The sequence below is a fragment of the Anabrus simplex genome, chromosome 10 (assembly GCF_040414725.1).
Source record: "Anabrus simplex isolate iqAnaSimp1 chromosome 10, ASM4041472v1, whole genome shotgun sequence".
Lineage (NCBI taxonomy): Eukaryota > Metazoa > Arthropoda > Insecta > Orthoptera > Tettigoniidae > Anabrus > Anabrus simplex.
In genome coordinates, this window is record NC_090274.1 from 11,034,419 (window position 1) to 11,053,526 (window position 19,108).

Genomic DNA, 19,108 nt, shown 5'->3' on the forward strand with positions numbered 1-19,108 from the left:
TGGCATCCTTTTCTCCTGCTGTGCTTGTCCTGTGTTCCACGTCTCTTTATGTAGGTTTTTTTTCCCACACCAAGACTGAAGATGTGTCTACTGTCCTGTAAAAAAGTATAGACACCCGAGTGTTTTTTTACTAGTTACTTTACGTCGCACCGACACAGATAGGTTTTATGGCGACGATGGGACAGGAAAGGGCTAGGAGTGGGAAGGAAACAGCCGTGGTCTTTATTAAGGTACAGCCCCAGCATTTTCCTGGTGTGAAAATGGGAAACCACGGAAAACCATTTTCAGGGCTGCCGACAATGGGGTTCGAACCCACTATGTCCCAAATACTGGATACTGCCCGCACTTAAGCGACAGCAGCTATGGAGCTCGGTGACACTAGAGTTAATTTATTAATAAAATGTTTATCGTTTGTCCCACCTAGAAACAAGCTACACCAAAATTTAGCTCACTTTATTCTACGTTTAATTATGTGGAGTAGAAATTTTTAACGTACCCAGTTAAAAGTTTAACGCAGGTTGAACGAAAAAAAAAAGTGCCGATATTTTTTCCATTTCCAACGGAGCGCTCACTTTGAAAATTCATAACTTTAAAAGTATTGATCTGATCGTTACCAAACTTGAGTACGTTTTAAAGTAACTTATTGTTAATCTGTGTACCAAGTTTTTATTTCATTTGATATTATTTGTGAAAAACGTTGTTGTAAATTTTGTGAAACAACATTTTCTCACGACTTGGTGATCATAACCGTAAACCATTCGGCTTGTTATGAAGCTCATAAAAATGTCAGGCTAAAATTAAAACTGCTTTTTGCCTTCATGCAATCGTTGATTTTATACTGATTTATATTTAATTCGTTGGTTGTGTGAGAAGAATGTTGTGATGAAGCTGGAAAACAGAAGGGCAGAGCACAGCTATATGATGCGGAGATTGTTTCAATTTCTACTTCTACCCACATTGTCTCTCATTGTGTTTACCCTGTTTTCTGTATTTTGAATAACCTGTTCGTGTGACTATGTGCTGATTCTCCACCACATTTCAACTTAATTCATAAATGAGAGTATATTAAACCACAGTGCGTTTTAATTTAACGTTCAATGCTTTTATGATTTGAAATACTTCTTAAAAAGGAGTTTCAGTTTATTTTCTTACAAATTCGATTAATGCGCCCCTATGATGTTAAGTTAAGGGGAGTATAAATGGACATTATATTGAAAATTTTTATTTTTTGTTTTTTATGGAGAAACATTATTTGGAATTTGCTGATTAATTCTGTGTTTGATTTATTCAATTTACTACTTTCATAGGCCATTTTTAGGATTTCATAAACCATTGGTTAGTGGTTTGATTTTTTAAATTCTAGTGGAAACCTTGCATCGGACGTTGGTAGGACTGGCATAACAGTTGTGATTCTTGCTTAAGTTGTGCATACGATATTCTAGGTATGGAGCTGAAGTACTGGGTGAACTTTCATTCCTAACCTCACTCGCAACCTCTGATACAACAGGATGGTACCGATCTCCCTTGCTTGAACCCTCCTTTTGCTCTTGTCATGGTCACATGTAATAATTAACACACAAAATCAGTAATACAGTAGCACAACATCACAATTTGTACTTCTGTTCCTTTCTCGCCACTTTCTGGTTTTTCCTTTTTTGCTGCCAGAACTCTTTGAGGAGGAAGAGAATGCGATCGGACAAAGTAGAAGATGATGAAGACTACAGTGCTGACGCGTTTTAGCTGTTGTTTCCATTAAAAAGCGAGTTTTAATTTAAATTAATGTTAATTGCAATTTCTAAAACACTTATTTTTCAGACAAATAACCCGTTTTCTCAGGAACTATTGAAGATAGACTCTTGACTTTTTTACAGTTAATTTATAATACCATTATGACACTATATATCTAGAATGGTAGAGATAGCCTTTATATTTGCAGTAAAATGCACAAAAATGTAAGGAAAATGTAATAAAAACAACACGAAAATTGTCCTAACTCCTAGAATATGTAGCCTACTGCAATCAAGCTAGATGAGTAAGTACATGAAGTACGTATGAGTAACCTGGAAAAATGTCATTAAGTTGCATGAAGTACTTCATGAGAAAATGGTGATGAAATTGGCACATTTAACTTTAGCGGGATAGGCCATTCATACTCCCCTTAACATTTATCGTAATACCCAAAATTCTAGCCAGGATTACCTGTTGAATACTTTTAGAATCACTTTGTAAGGTTAATGTACTTTTAAGTTTTATTGAAAACCTACAACCTGTTTCCAGTCAGTGACCGGGTCAGGGATGGAATGAATGAATCCCCCATCTTGCGGCGAGGATAGGAACTGTACCGGCTGCCGAGGCTAGCCGCACTCATCTGGGGCAATGATTAGGCTAATGACTAACAGATGAAATGAAATGATAGTGGAGAGTGTTGCTGGAATGAAAGATGACAGGGAAAACCGGAGTACCCGGAGAAAAACCTGTCCGCCTACGCTTTGTCCAGCACAAATCTCACATTGAGTGATCGGGGTTACGCGTTGCGGCCTGAGCCACGGAGGCTCCACTATACCGTGCTTAGGAAGAATTTAGCCTACTTTCAAGATGTTATCGTTGAGCATGTATTGACGCAGTGAAATATATTTTGAGTTGTACAGAGTAAACTAGCAATATTCAAATTCGAGGTAAAATTAAATATCTTCAGTATCAAGGATGACTGAACTGGACTCCAAAGGTGGTAGACTATAGACATAAAGAATAAAAACAAGATGACCAAGATTGGAACATTGAGGCACTGCCTCTTTTAAGTAGAGATAGAGATTTTGAATAATCTTTCATAAAGAATTGCAGTGGTTTACCATTCTTGAAGTATTTTTATGTTAATTCTAATTTTCTATTCAAGTAAATGCTAGACTGGTATATTTTCCCCACTAAATCCCAGTCTCATAGAGATCGAAGCTATTGAAATTAAATTAAAGTGACTCGCATAATTATTCCGACAGACATGATTTATTGTAGTTTCCTTTGCATTAGTGGTTTCAGTAATAATGAAGCACTGATATAAATTAGATACAAGTTTCTGTAAGGAATATAAAAACTAAACGTCGACCATTCTTCTAATGAACACTGTCAATGAAAATATAATAATTAAAAAACAAAATCAAAACCAATATTGCACAAAATTATTCGGACACTTTCCGTTTTACTATCTGGTGGGTTTTCCTTTCATTTAAATTACTCCCCTGAGTCGACTTGGCATGCTCTCCACTAATTTCCGGGTGTAATCGGGAGATATCTTCTGCCACTCTTCTTGAAGTCGGTTTTTCAGTTGTTCTCTAGATGTGATTGTTGTTTTCCTTATTTCTTTATCAAGTTGTCCCAAAGATTCTCAATCACATTCAAGTCTGGCGATTGAGGGGGAGGATGAAGCACCTATTGGCAATTTAACAACAACCACATCCTTACATTCCAGACCATATACTTTGGGTCGTTATCTTGATAAAATTTAAAATGTTCACCAATCGCCATCTTTTCGGCACTGTTTTTCATGTTGTCCCTCAGTATTCTAAGGTATTGAAAGTGGTCCATTTTACCCTCAATAAAAATCAATTCACCAACTCCATTCGCCGACATGCACCCCCACACCATTACATGTCCACCGCTAGGCTTCACAGTTGCTTTCAGATTTTTGTCTTGAAGCTCAGTATTTAGGACGCCGCCAAACTGTTATCTTCCCATCAGACTGAAATATGTTAAATTTACTCTCATAAGGAAATATAACGTCATTCCACCAATGACTGTCTTCTCTAACATGCTCTTTGGCAAACAGAATTCTCTTTCTTCGATTTACTTGATTGATGAAGGGCTTCCCTCTTGCAATACAGCCGTGAAAGTACTCTCCGTATTGTTTCGGGATGCATTTTCTTTCCGGTGTCTGCGGCAATCTCCGTAGCGAGTTTTGGAGCACTTAATTTGGGTTCCTTTTTCGCTTTTCTGATGATATAACACTTCCCTCACAGAAAAAGTTCTTGGACGTCCCATATGCGGTAGATGTTCAATCCTATCTTCCTCCCGAAATCTTGTGATAATACCAGGGACTGTGCTTTTCTTCATTTGTAACATTTCAGCAATATTACCACAACCTTTACCTTTAGCATGGTGAAAAATTACTAGCTGCCGCTGTTCGATTGTGCTCTCTCTTCCTCTGCGGCCCATTTTCACGTACGTTGTACTGTTCGCGCACCTTTTAGTGATACACACCCTAGTGCTGAATCGGTCGACCTCGGCAATCTTCAATATTCGTCTTAGCAACCTTTGAAACACAAACTATGAATCGCTTATGCATCGCTGTGCGACATCTAGCGTACACTTTACGTACTAGTAGTCTACTGTTGTTGTTTACACAGCAAAGCCAAACTATAGAATTCATGCTAGGAACAAGATTCGCATGGAGAAATGTTATATAATGTATGTGTGACACAGTTGTTGGCGTAAGATAATAAATATTTAGAACATTCATATTGATCGATCATATTATCGATTCAATTCAGATTTCATTTCCATTCAGCTGGCAGTATAACCGGAACCGGGAGAGCTCCTTCCTTACTCCTCACCCTCGTACAAAGTAATATCCCTAAAAGGTGCGCGGACTATACACAGCACTCCAACTCACTGAATGTTTACGTTCAATTGCCCGTGGCTCTTCTACACACGTCCTCTGCACGGCAACTGACTTGTATCCGAATAATTCTGCTGGAGAACGTTAACTGCGTTCTGAGGTTCCGAGGTCACTGGTTCTCTCCTGTTTTCTAAAGGTACACATTTCAACGCCGTATTGAATCTGTCAAGCTGGGTTCTGTCAGAAACTAGTTTGCGTGTACAATATTTTCTCTGAACCATAGGGCCAGTGTGTAGCAAAGACTATAATTAACGTGTCCAAATAATTATGTGAGTCACTGTATGTATTGACCAGGTCACCTGTTAAAGTGTGTAAATTCAAATATTCCATGTGTGTGTTTTTTGTTTTGTTTTGTTTTGTTTGGTCACAACCACTTTACAGCTGTATTTCCTCCGCAGCTTATTGCTCTTCTTCTGGCTACACCGTACACGAACCTCCAGGTGGATCAGGAAGGCATTCAGAATGTCCAGGGCTTGATGTACCTCATCATCACAGAAACTATCTTCACCTTCTCATACAGCGTCTTCCACACGTTCCCCGGCGAGATCCCCATCCTACTCCGGGAGATCGCCAATGGACTGTACAAGCCAGGCCCATACTACCTTTCCAAGATGATTGTTTTGGTAAGTTTACGGTGACTGCAGTCCGAATTCTAATTAGACCACTAGCACGCCTGCTGGGATACCAAGGTATATTTACAAGCTACCATTAAGTCAAGGTAACACTTAACGAATTGGATCATAAAGTTGTAATTGTAGACCTGATAATCAACTTGTGGGCTTTCACGATGTCAGAAAACAAGGTGAAATTCTTTACGTTTCCGCAGAGAACTTTGCTCCTCATCTTCAGAAGAAACTCTCGTCTGTTCACGAGAAAGACTTCTCTATTAACGAAGGTTTGAATTTAAGCTTAGCCTACAAGGAATACAAAGCCTGCTCACTCGCAGTGCTCTCTTCAGAAACAGTGTCCGCCTGGCAGTGCGCGTCTTGACCGCTGCAGCGCTAGTATACCACCTCACATCAGCACTCAGTAGCATTAGTAACGGGAGTTAAAACCAGCACAAATTGAACTCTACACTATACTTCCTGTATATTATATACATTACTGAGCAGAATGAAGTAGAAAATAATTAATGTTCACCTTTTACCCCTAGGAGTTCAATTCAGCTGTGGGTTTTCATTTCAGATAACGCATATAACTGTCGAAATTTATGTCTGGCATTTAAAAGGATATAAGGTCTGCACTAGATATTTTTACTACCGCACCGTAGATTTTCAGTGAAAAGGAACGACTTTATTTTCCTTGATATTTTCTTCTCATAAATTGTTTTTCTTATCGAGAAGTATTCTCAGCGATAGGCTACTCATCTGTCATGCCATTAGCGTAGTTAGTGACAGAGAGGTGCAGAAACTTCTGCAGTATTATTCTGCTTTATTCCTCAGGATGACCACTTTTCCCACACTGTAGAAAAGGATTTTTAGCAACACGTGGCAACAGTATTTCGGTTAATGTTTGTGCTATTTTTGGACTGCCCAGCGTTACCGATAACATTTCGTCCCTTACTTGCCACAGTTTCATCAGCAGTGAAACAAAACTTGGCTTTGGATACCTGAGACGTGAGACCACTTCTGTCTTTGATTTTTATTAATGACGTTAGTAGAAATGGACTCTGGATACTACTAATTTTATGAACACACTCTTGATTGGCATGTGGTCTTCGACAACTCTTACCAAATACCCTCCAATATATGCCATTGCAGCACTCGACGGAGAGGTCACTAGGGTTCCATAACTTATTCTTGGTACCACCTACACAACAGAATAAGGAAATTATTATCATCAGAACAGGAGCAATAATAATAATAAGTAACCTAATTTTTGCCGTATCATGGTCTGCGTATTTACTGTACCATACCTGGTCTGCTTATTGCTTTAATCCATAATTCCCTAGTTGGCTCTTAGCAAGGAAATTCATGGAAACTAATACCAGGAACTTTATTTCTAGAGCCTTGTTTACAAAACAGAACGAAGCAGTACACCAGTGTAATATGATTGACGTATTTTAACAATACCTTTTTCCCATTTGGTCAGTGTGTGAATTAAGCCGAAGGTGTCAGGTTCCAATTCATCCTCAATTTACAAGAGTTTACCCGTTTCACATCGGATGGTAAAATTATATTCTGCGACGTTTGCAGCAAGAGGTGAGTGAAAATTGTTTTATATTTCCCCATAACGAATTATTATCAATTTAACAAAATCAACACTGTGTTTTAAATAATGCATATTAAGATACATAAAACTGCAGCTGCCTAAAAATACTGTAGACCCTATTTGAGAGTCTGTTTTAGGCAGTTAAAATAACATTTTAGCACCTAAAAATCAGAGATCTAGTAATCACTATATCAACAAACACGAACACCAGTCCCCGAGCCAGAAGAATTAATTAGACGTGATTATAATCACGCATTCGGCCGGTAATCGAATACGGGACCTTCTGAACCGAAGGCCTCAGCGCTGACTATTCGGACAAAACAAAACCATTATTGAGTTTCATTATTTCTATCAATATTAACATTCATCTTTCGTAGTAAACGTCACCAGTAAGCATACAATGTGTAGAAATACCGCCAACCGAGGTGTTCTGTGAGGTCGAATTGCAGCGCCTCTAGCGGCAAATGTAGCATCCACAGGCGGACAGCTATGAGTGGCTATTGGGCAGGATTTGTATTCCTTGTAGGCTAAGATTTAAGAATGCTTTACCCCTGGTCTATAGCAAGTGGTACTCTCGTTCGGCTCTAAATGTCTCACTTTTCTTAAGCTTCGTTATCCGGTTGATTCGATTAGCAGTTTGCCTTTTTCTACCACTACGAGCGCCAATGTGAGTCGATGCTGAGTTCCACTTAAACCCTTATAACTACATTCGGTGTGGACATTTTTTTCAAAAAATCAAAAAACGCCTGAGAGTATTGAACCAAGGAACATATTATAAAAAGAATTATGTAAAGAAGTTACAGTGGAACCTCAATATCTCGAATCACCTCGGGAGCTAAATTTTATTTCGAGTTATCGAAATTTCGAGATATAGAGAATACCGTTTTTGAGCATGTATAACACACAACTGAATCATGTGTATCTACGGGCTTATACTGAATACATTATTTTTAACAGTATTTTAAAAAACACAAAGTCCATTTTACGGCATCACTTTAATTATAAACCTGTCTTCTTAGAAGACAGGATACAGTACCTGCAGTAGTGAAACAAGAAACATACCGTTGACGCCTTTGGAAACAAAATCCGTTAGTCTCTTCTGTAGCTGCCTCTGTGGATCAGTGGTAGAGTGTCAGCCTCGGATCCCGGCAGAGGTAGTCGGATTTTTGAAGGGGAAAAAGAAGTCCATTCGACACTCCATGTACGATCTTTCTGGTGATACCTTTGGTGTTTACCCGACAAAATTCATTAAATCTCAGCCATAGACGCTCAGGAGAGTTTCGGTTTACACGTTCTGCCATCTAGTAGGCCTACAGTAAACCGGAACGTCGACATTGACGAGCAGACAGCCAGATGCGCCAAACTGAAATGTCTGCACACGGTAGCTGAGGCCATAAGATTATTATTTTAGTGTTCTGTTTTTAACGGTTAACCTTCTTTCCTTCCACATACTTTTCAACAACATTTATTGCAGTGAAAACACTGACATTTTTGTACATTCGGCTGACTCTGTTTGTAGCTCTGCCTGGTCTGCTGACGGTACAGGAGAAGGCAGCTCCAACTCTGCTTGTTGGGGATCGTCTTCTTCTTATTCGGCAGCGTTAACGATGTCTGTAGAAGGCTCGGCCAGTATAGCGTCAGAGTGGAGAGCCTCAAAATCAGCTTCGCTGTTAACAAGATGCTGATACTTCACCCATTCTTCCGAAACTAGAGATTTTTCCTCCTCTTCGAGTTCTGTAGCTCCTGAGTCAACTTTCAAAAATCCTGCTTTACGGAAGCAGTCTACAATTGTTTCTTGCTTCACATCAGCCCACGATTTATTCAGCATTGTTACCGACTGTAGTATATCAATAGCCGTTAATGACTCCTCGGATTCAATTCCTCTCAGAATTCTCTCAACAGCCCTCTTCCTTTTGAAATGCTTCAAGTTTTTAATCACATCTTGGTCCATGGGCTGCAGTTTGGATGTTAGAAGAGCACGCGCACTGAACGAGCACTTTGGGACGAGCAGGGAAATTGTCTACGAAAAGGAGGATTCTCCTCCCTTCACGTTGAAACTTCTCGTCAGTACCACGCAGCCGATATTTATAAATGGAGCTTGTAATCCGCGAGGGTTGCTTTCGTACATGACCGGTAATTAATTCACACCCGAGAAACAGCAAGGCTTCGCCGATTTTCCGATCACTAGAAGTTTTAGTTTTTTGGTTCCCGTCATATTAGCTCCCAGCATCACTGTAAGCCTTTCTTTACTTGTTAATTGTTCCTCACAAACCACAAATGCCGTATTGCACAGTTAATCTTGTACAAAATTCGAGTTACAGAGTATTTTTTGCTCCAAGGGAGGCAAGGGTTGCTTCGAGAAATAGAGTAAATCATGAGACCGAATTTCGAGTCAGAAAAATAAATACACGTGAAGAATAGTACAAACGACCGGGAAATTTACGTTACTTCGAGATACTGTAAATTCGAGTAAAGGAGGTTCGAGATATCGAGGTTCGATTGTAATTTGGCTTGGATTTGAATAAAACAGAAAAGGAATAAAGAAAGAGCGATTTTAGGAACTGCATTTAGGCCGAAAGCGATTTTCGAAATTTGTTCTTTTAGTCTGATAGAGCTATCGAAGACTCACAATTTCAAAACTTTCCAGGCCGTTTAGCCCTTCAACTTTTGGAACAATTGAGGAAATTACTTAATTTTACGTTTTTCACAGTATGGGGACCGCTACTTCGTCTGCTAAGAAATGTTTTCAACATTAAAATACAAATCAAATCAAATAAAGTGTAACGAAAGACTCACAGGATAGAAGAATAGAGCTCAAGGTGGAAAAAAAAGTGTGCAGGAGAAAAAAAAAAAAAGAGTCAGAATCAAGCGGGGTAGAAAGAAGGACGTACTACAACGAGGTTGGAGACAGTTAAATTGAAATAATAAATATGGTGGTTCAACCTATTCAATACAAGTAAATAAGAGATGTAGAGATTACATTCTTATTTAATTAAGAGTGGAAATGGTACCGGTTTCGACCCCAGTCTGGGTCATCATCAGCCGATTATAACTCGAAAAACAATGCATAAGTAAGAAAGAAGTTAACTGTCAAGTCCACACAAAATCAGTTGAAGAGGCGATATAAAAATGACGGGGGTAGGCACTGTAAAATTCAGACGAAGTGGAATGTAAGTCACTTAAAAGAAGTAATGCGTAATCTTCCGAGCATCAGCACGGCACACGCAATGTTTGGCACTGTCTCACAATGTTCACGAAAAGCAGAGAAATGAGCCAGACTGCATACACCGTCAGGTACAAAGTCACAACACAATCCAAATATCCAAATATGAAAATACAGCACTTGACGTTGTAAACACCGCGCCGATCTTCTGGATCTTGCAAGTTACTTCGGTTGAGCTGCTCGTCTTCGGCTTCTTCATAACTTTAGATCTTCATATTTGGATTGTGTTGTGACTTTGTGCCTGACGGTGTATTCAGTCTGGCTCATTTCTCTGCCTTTCGTGAACATTGTGAGACAGTGCCAAACATTGCGTGTGCCGAGCTGATGCTCGGAAGATTACGCATTATTCCTTTTAAGTGACTTACCTGTACATTCCACTTCGTCTGAATTTTACAGTGCCTACCCCCGTCATTTTTATATCGCCTCTTCAACTGATATTGTGTGGACTTGACAGTTAACTTCTTTCTTACTTATGCATTGTTTTTCGAGTTATAATCGGCTGATGATGACCCAGACTGGGGTCGAAACCGGTACCATTTCCACTCTTAATTAAATAAGAATGTAATCTCTACATCTCTTATTTACTTGTATTGAATACGTTGAACCACCATATTTATTATTTCAATTTAACTGTGATACTTTTCAATACGGAACAATGAAATTTTTATCTTTAGAGGTTGGAGACACGTGACTGAAAAGTGAGAATAATACATTAACAGGTGTATACAGGTTATGAAGGTATGACCCATAGCACATAGCCTAGAAGTGAACCATCTAGTGACGAAGAGAAGACGAATTTGGAAAACACCAAAACAAAATAATATAGCGAAAGGAGAGGGGAGAGAACTGCCTACGTAAATCCTTAATTGTTAATAACCATGTATTACCGTACGTATTTGAAATGATTAGGACTGAGTACCAAGGAACACCAACGAAATATCCGTCTCAACCAACCAGAAAAGCCAGCAATAGCTCAGAGTGATGGTTATTTTTAAATCATATTTGCTTGCAGACTTGGACGATTTTTAGATAATGAGTACTGGAACTTTCTGTCTTCAGCTTCCGAGGTCGATCGTGGAGTCCTTGATGTATACGACGCTAATCTTCTGGATTGCAGGGCTCGAGGGAGGCTTCCGAGACTTCATTTTCTTCTGTATTCCTGTCGCCATGTCTGCCATTTCAGCCACAGCATACGGTGAGTGCAACAGAAATTAAATTTAAAGACTTTATGAAGGAACACTAAAAAGCAATGTGAAATCACAGAAAAGATAATATTTATTGGCAATTGATTGTTTAAACCTTAACTAGGCCTACTGATGTGAAATTTGTGTTTCTTTCCTACCGACATGTAGTCTACGTGTGAGTGGCTGTCAATGAAACGAGGGCATTAAGAAAACAGTATTTTATTTCTATGTCGTAAATCTAGAACAAACTAAAAACCAGTGGCGGTTCATGGAATATTTTATAGGTGGTTTCAGTTTATTTTAAATGTATACGTGTAAAAATTAAATTCTGGAAAAAAGATAAAGAACGCCAGTTTCTCTTTACAATGAAACCGCGAGTAAAACAACTGCCTACAGGATCAGTTGTTTTTACCGGGCGAGTTGGCCGTGCGGTTAGGGGCGCGCAGCTGTGAGCTTGCATCCTGGATATAGTGGGTTCGAATCCCACTGTCGGCAGCCCTGAAGATGGTTTCCCACGGTTTCCCATTTCAACACCAGGCAAATGCTAGAGTCGTACCTTAATTAAGGCCACGGCCGCTTCCTTCACACTCCTAGCCCTTTCCTATCCCATCGTCACCATAAGACCTCGACATAAAGCCACTAGCAAAAAGATCACTTGTTTTTAACCTTTTCATTATGCATATACGCTGATTTTCTGTATTCACTGTTTAGCTAAGTTCTATCATTTTATATATGTGCCTTCGAGGTTTCACTTTTTTTTATATATATCCTGTCTGCTAAATTATTTAAATTTGTCATTACTGTTTTGGTCCGGCTACCCTCCCCGCCCATCGAGCATGGAAAACAGAGCAATGGATTGTTATCTTCACAGCCACAATGTCAGTTATGTTTATCATAAACAGATGAACTGAACTCACGTCTTCTCTATGTTTAGTACTGGCATGGGACGTTGTATTTCTCTTGTGCTGAATGCCAGCAAATTGGACACTAAATTCACTGTGAAAATGTTCACTTCTGTCACAACTGAATGAATATAGCAGCAACACCACACACTCCTGACTGCTACCCACAAGGATTGCGAGTCGACTGCAAACCAGTTTCCCCGGATAATCCTTTAGACATCAGCGCGCCCAAGAGAAATGAGTGGAAAATGCAATTTGACGTTTAATAATGTTATTTGCTTTACGTCCCACTAACTACTCTTTTACGGTTTTCGGAGACGCCGAGGTGCCGGAATTTAGTCCGGCAGTTCTTTTTACGTGCCAGTAAAACTACCGACACGAGGCTGACGTATTTGAGCACCTTCAAATACCAACGGACTGAGCCAGGATCGAACCTGCCAAGTTGGGGTCAGAAGGCCAGCGCCTTAACCGTCTGAGCCACTCAGCCCGGCAATTTGACGTTTGGTTGTAAAGCAAATACGCACCACTCGCACTCCGCTGGACAGAACAATAATCGAGATGTGTAGATGTTGATGCAGAGAGCTTTAAACAAACGAATCACCGTTCAGAAAGAATAATTTAAAATCTCTAAGTAATAATATACATAGAATAACATGTCCAGACCTACTGATTCACCATCGCCGAGCCGAAACAGCTGAAGGTAGAAATATAAAATGTAGTCACTGTTTCATTAATTGCTAGTAACCATGTATTGCCGTCCTTAATTAAAATTATTAGGATTTTTACGCATTTCCACAGCTTTCCGTATAATCCTAGACCTTTAGTGTGGGTAAGAGCTCGAACATCTTGGAACACATCACGACCCGTTGATAAGGTGTGCTGAGTACCAAGGAACACCAACGAAATATCCGTCTCAACCAACCAGACAAGCCAGCAATAGCTGATAGTGATAGAGTTATTTTTAAGTCATATTTGCTTGCAGACTTGGACAATTTTTAGATAATGATAATAATGTAGACTCACTGAAAAGGGATTTCTCAAAGTTCAACCCCAAAAGGGACTATATATACAGGTTGTTTTTTTTTTTTTTTTTTTTTTTTTTTTTTTTTTTTTTTTTTTTTTTTTTTTTTGCCAGTGGCTTTACGTCGCACCGACACAGGTAGGTCTTATGGCGACGGTGGGATAGGAAATGCCTAGGAGTTGGAAGGAAGCGGCCGTGGCCTTAATTAAGGTGCAGCCCCAGCATTTGTCTGGTGTGAAAATGGGAACCACGGAAAACCACCTTCAGGGCTGCCGACAGTGAGATTCGAACCCACTATCTCCCGGATGCAAGCTCACAGCCGCGCGCCCCTAACTGCACGGCCAACTCGCCCGGTAAAGGGATAATAAAGCGGTTCAAAGTTTATATGGAGAAAAGTTATTTAATGCATTGATTGACTTAAATCTTGGCAAACTGGGCGAGTTGGCCGTGCAGTTAGGGCGCGCGGCTGTGAGCTGCATCCAGGTGATAGTGGGTTCGAACACCGCTGTCGGCAGCCCTGAAGATGACTCTCCGTGGTTTCCCATTTTCGCACCTGACAAAGGCTGTACCTTAATTAAGGCCATTACTAGGCCTTTCCTATCCCATCGTCGCCATAAGACCTGACTGTGTCCGTGCGACGTAAAGCAAATTGTAAAAAAAAAAAATGCCTAGGCCTATATGTTCCTACAACTGCTACATAAAAAATCGACAGCCAGTTTCCAGTCATTCGACCGGGTCAGAAATGGAATAAATGAAACCCCCATCTAGCGCCGAGGATATGAATTGTGCCGGCTGCCGGAGCCTCTCGCACTCCTCTGGGGCAATGATTAGTGACTTAGAGATGAAATGATATTGGAGAATGTTGCTGGAATGAAATATTACAGGAAAAACCGGAATACCCGGAAAAAATCTGCTCCACTTCCGCTTTGTCCAACACATTTGAACCACGGAACCCAGGGGTGAGAGGCCGGCGCGCTGCCACCTGGGCCACAGAGGCTGCTCCTATAACTGCTAAATATACAGAGTAAAGTTAAAAATCATTTTAAGTCAAATAATCAAAAATAAAAGGCATTTGTTAGTGCCCATAAATGGCCATTTAAACGCCTAAAGCATTATTTTTTAAACTTCTTTGCTATTTGTTTGCGTCGCACCGACACAGATAGGTCTTATGGCGACGATGGGATAGAGTTTTTCTATGCTTCCAATATTTCCTTTCTTCAGTCGAGAACACACTACTTTTTTTTTTTTTTGCTTTACGTCGCACCGACATAGATATGTCTTATGGCCACGATGGGAGAGGAAAGGCCTGAAGTGGAAGGACCTGGTCGTGGTCTTAATTAAGGCATTTGCCTGGTGTGAAAATGGGAAACCACGGAAAACCATCTTCAGTGCTGCCGACAGTGGGGCTCGAACCTACAATCTCCCGTTTACTGGATACTGGCCGCACTTAAGCGACTGCAGCTATCGAGCTCGGTCACACAACCTTTAGCCATTTCATTAATTTTGGTTTGTATTCTCACATGTGAGTCGTTGAGAATCTTAATTTTGTCTGCTTTTTTCTTAAATACCTTTAATAAGGTCACGGCCGCTTCCTTCCCACTTCTAGCCCTTTCCTGTCCCATCGTCGCCATAAGACCTAACTGTGTCAGTGTGACGTAAATCAACTTGCAAAAAAAAATGTTCTTAAGATCATTTAGTGTTGTTTGTAGTTCATTAAAATTTCTGTGATCCTGTGATTTCTGTGAATCTGGTATTGCTATTCCATATTTTTTCTACTAGGCTAATTCTACTTTCCGGTGTTCTAATAAGATGTCAATGAGATGCACTTATTTCTTTTTTTTTTTTTTTTTTTTTTTTTTTGCTAGTTGCTTTACGTCGCACCGACACAGATAGGTCTTATGGCGACGATGGGACAGGAAAGGGCCAGGAGTGGGAAGGAAGCGGCCGTGGCCTTAAATAAGGTACAGCCCCAGCATTTGCCTGGTGTGAAAATGGGAAACCACGGAAAACCATTTTCAGAGCTGCCGACAGTGGGATTCGAACCTACTGTCTCCCGAATACTGGATACTGGCCGCACTTAAGCGACTGCAGCTATCGAGCTCGGTGCACTTATTTCTAATTGTGCTCAAGACTGGTTCGATGTCCTTATAAACCGTGTTATTTGAAGCTATCTCAATTGCCATTAACTTGATATTGTTTATTTATCTTCTTCTTAATCGGTTTAGCCTCCAGGGTTAGCTTTTCCCTCGAACTCAGCGAGGGATCCCACCTCTGCCAGTACCTCGCCCAGGCGTCCTTACCTGCTCTGCTGAACAGGGGCCTCGTTTGGGATTGGGAAGATTGGAAGGGATAGACAAGGAAGAGGAAAGGAAGCGGCCGTAGCCCAAAGTTAGGTACTATCCCGGCATTTGCCTGGAGGAGAAGTGGGAAACCACGGAAAACCACTTCCAGGATGGCTGAGGTGGGAATCGAACCCACCTCTACTCATTTCACCTCCCGAGGCTTAATGGACCCTGTACCAGCCCTCGTACCACTTTTCAAATTTTGTGGCAGAGCCGGGAATAGAACTCGGGCCTCCGGAGGTGGCAGCTAATCACACTAACCACTACACCACAGAAGCGGACATTGTTTATTATACACGTTCTAATTATTATTCTTTCTATCTTAAGCGCTTTAATTAATACTAATCTATGTTCAGTCCTCATTCCGAAGGTTGGTTGGATCCTCAACAGCTCTACCATTAGCTGCCTAGGCATAACTGAAGAGGCGTACTAGAGAAATGAGGTACCGTTAGTTTCCCGTTGATTTCCTAACAGAGCCAGAAGTTACTATTGCATATCAGTCTGCCAAGCCCACTGATATGCACGCACCAACCGACAATATAAGCACATTTTCACACCATTCATAGCAGGGACTGGCTGCATAAGGAGTGGCATTGCTAGCATCCCTCATACCTTGGTCACTTTCATATTGTCAAAGCCAAAGATAAGAATGAGACAGATCAATGAAAGTAACAAAATTGCTCTAGTCCATAGCAGAACACATAGAGCACTAGGTCTCGCCAGCAAGCGCGTATAGGCCTAGCCCTATAATAACAGTAATAATGGCGTGTGGCGTCCGAAGAGGCCTAGTGCAGGTCTTTCGAGTTGACGCATCATAAGTGACCTGCGTGCCTGTGAGGATGGGCCCTGTCTATGATGAATTCTAATACACCCAGCTCCTGAGCCATTCGGAATTAACAATGAAGGTTAAAACCCCGACCAGACCGGGAATCGAACCCGGTACTCTTTGGACCAAAGGCCAGTCATAGAGTTGGACATTTCTAATGATAGGGCCGATGACCTAGCTGTTAGGCACCTTTAAACAACGAGCATTATCATCATTCTAATTATACATGGTAACACTGTCTGACAATAACATTATATCATAGGAACATGTTGAAATGATCTCCTAGCTGAATCAAATGTTTACATTCACTTCTGAGATGCGTGGGTTGAAATTTCAAAATTATCTGGTCTCTCGTACGAAATTCACACTACCTGTAAATGTTTCACTCGATACCCATCGGCACCCAGCTCTCGAAATTTTCATTTTGTGATTTTCAGACTCGCAAATAGAGAAACAAACACAATATGAATTAAAGTAGTCTCCCAAATTTCTTTCTGATTGGTCAAATTAGGAAAAAGCCTATACAACACATGATATCCAAAGTATTTGGTACCAGCTTAAACACATGAACGGTACAAGGTCAATTGGTACGCTATTACTTAACAAGCTGTTTGCGATCTATCGAATTACAATACCATACCTATCATACTGTGAAGAACAACCATAGTTTGTAAAAAATGAGACTAGTTATGGCTTTAAAATATTCCGACTTAGCTTACCTCACTTTATTTGCTTGTAGATAAAGTCAACTGCCCTTTCCTTCTGCGCCGCAGAATTACACAACGAATATAACCTCTCTAGATCTGCATTGTTTTTTGTAGTTCGATGATATTCAGATGAGGACAGCGTGCACCGAGACTCTACACACTCATTTTCATCTTGTGATCCAAATGTTTACCCAATATATTACACACGGAATTCATTCCCATAGAGATATCCCTTCCTTACTACACGATTATAAAATACATAACTCACCAACGACAACAGATTCAGAAACTAGTACACAATATACACAATACGCAAATTTAACAAGCGCGCTTCCGTAACGACTGCATGGCTAACACAGTACAGTGCTGCTCCCTATAGGAAATATTAAAAGATGCTTGGCGAAAGCGGGCGCCATTTGACACTATAATAAACAAGAAATCTCTTCTTAATCTGTAGAAGTATTCTAGCTAAAATATTATTTACTGGTTATGCGAGGAGGTATGGTGTTATAGCTTTAGTACTAGCGTTTCAACAATCCCTTATGATAGCTTTGAAGTTCGCGATTTCGCAGTTTTATATTTCGCAGGGTTGCAACATAAGGGAGCAAAGAATACAAGGAGCTGCCTAATGAGCTGCCTCCTACTGTTGCCCCTACACGGCTGCCATTCTCTTTGCTCTGTGGCTCTCGCTTGAATTCGCTGTCAGCAAACGTCCATTCAAAACAGCATTTCTTACGTTATTGATGTGTACAAACTAAGACATTTACTCGGGAGTAGCGAAATTTTGAATCGCATAATTATGTACATCGATTTTCTATTAATTACTAATCTCTACAGAAGCGTTTCACGTCTCGCTAGTTAACTATCGATACTATAAATTAGGTATCTTGAAAACTGGAGTTGTAAATCCTCATCAGATGTTGGTAAGGCGTGTTTGTTTTTGTTTTTTTGCTAGTTGCTTTACGTCGCACCGACACAGATAGGTCTTATGGCGACGATGGGATAGGAAAGGCCTAGGAGTTGGAAGGAAGCGGCCGTGTCCTTAATTAAGGTACAGCCCCAGCATTTGCCTGGTGTAAAAATGGGAAACCACGGAAAACCATCTTCAGGGCTGCTGACAGTGGGATTCGAACCCACCATCTCCCGAATGCAAGGTTACAGCCGCGTACCCCTGACCGCATGACCAACTCGCCTGGTTTGGTAAGTAGGTTATTGATATGATAAGGCATAGCGCAATCTGAATGCTTAAGGGGAATGTGCAATAAATCACCAAACTGAGCTTAACAACATTGTTTACCACATATTTTAGAGTGGTGGTGGTGATTATTGTTTTTAAGAGTAAGTACAACTAGGAAACCATCCCCTAATAACACTACTCAGAGGGGGGAAAATGAAAGAGGTGTAACACTTCGAAAAATGAAGGTACTGGTCAAAGAAAGGGCCACAAAGGGCATGGAAATACCGTCAGGGTCGGAAAAGAACAAGAATTGACCAAGGGAGATCGCCGACAGGATAGATGCATTTGAGGAGCCTGACACAAGTGGAAACAAAGCAAGATACCAAGCTCGATAGCTGCAGTCGCTTAAGTGCAGCCAGTATCCAGTATTCGGGAGATAGTGGGTTTGAACCCCACTATCGGCAGACCTGAAGATGGTTTTCCGTGGTTTCCCATTTTCACACCAGGAAAATGCTGGGGCTGTACCATAATTAAGGCCACGGCCGCTTCCTTCCCACTCCTAGTCCTTCCCTGCCCCGTCGTCGCTGTAAGACCTATCTGTGTCCGTGCGACGTAAAAAGCAACTTGTAAAAAAACAAAGCAGGACTCAGCTAATGGTTTCGTAGCCGTCAACCCATACTCCCAAGTTAAGAGACCCTTGCGCCCTTTTAGTCACCTTATATGACAAGCAGGGCATACCGTGGGTCTTATTCTACTGCCTCCACCCATAGGGGGATACATATTTTAGATGTAGTGATAATTGTTCTAAGAGGAAGTACAACCAGGTACCCATCTTCTTTTAACAGT

The 19,108-nt window shown here is 40.7% G+C and overlaps 1 protein-coding gene across 1 annotated transcript in view; it reads left to right on the plus strand.

Moving 5' to 3' along the window:
• Positions 1–19,108, plus strand: part of LOC136882244 (protein scarlet-like) — a 115,634-nt gene that overhangs the window by 78,256 nt on the left and 18,270 nt on the right. Inside the window, exons 11-12 of the mRNA XM_068229494.1 lie at positions 5,068–5,292; positions 11,163–11,298. Coding sequence (XP_068085595.1) covers positions 5,068–5,292; positions 11,163–11,298 — 361 coding nt within the window. The remainder of the gene's footprint in view (positions 1–5,067; positions 5,293–11,162; positions 11,299–19,108) is intronic.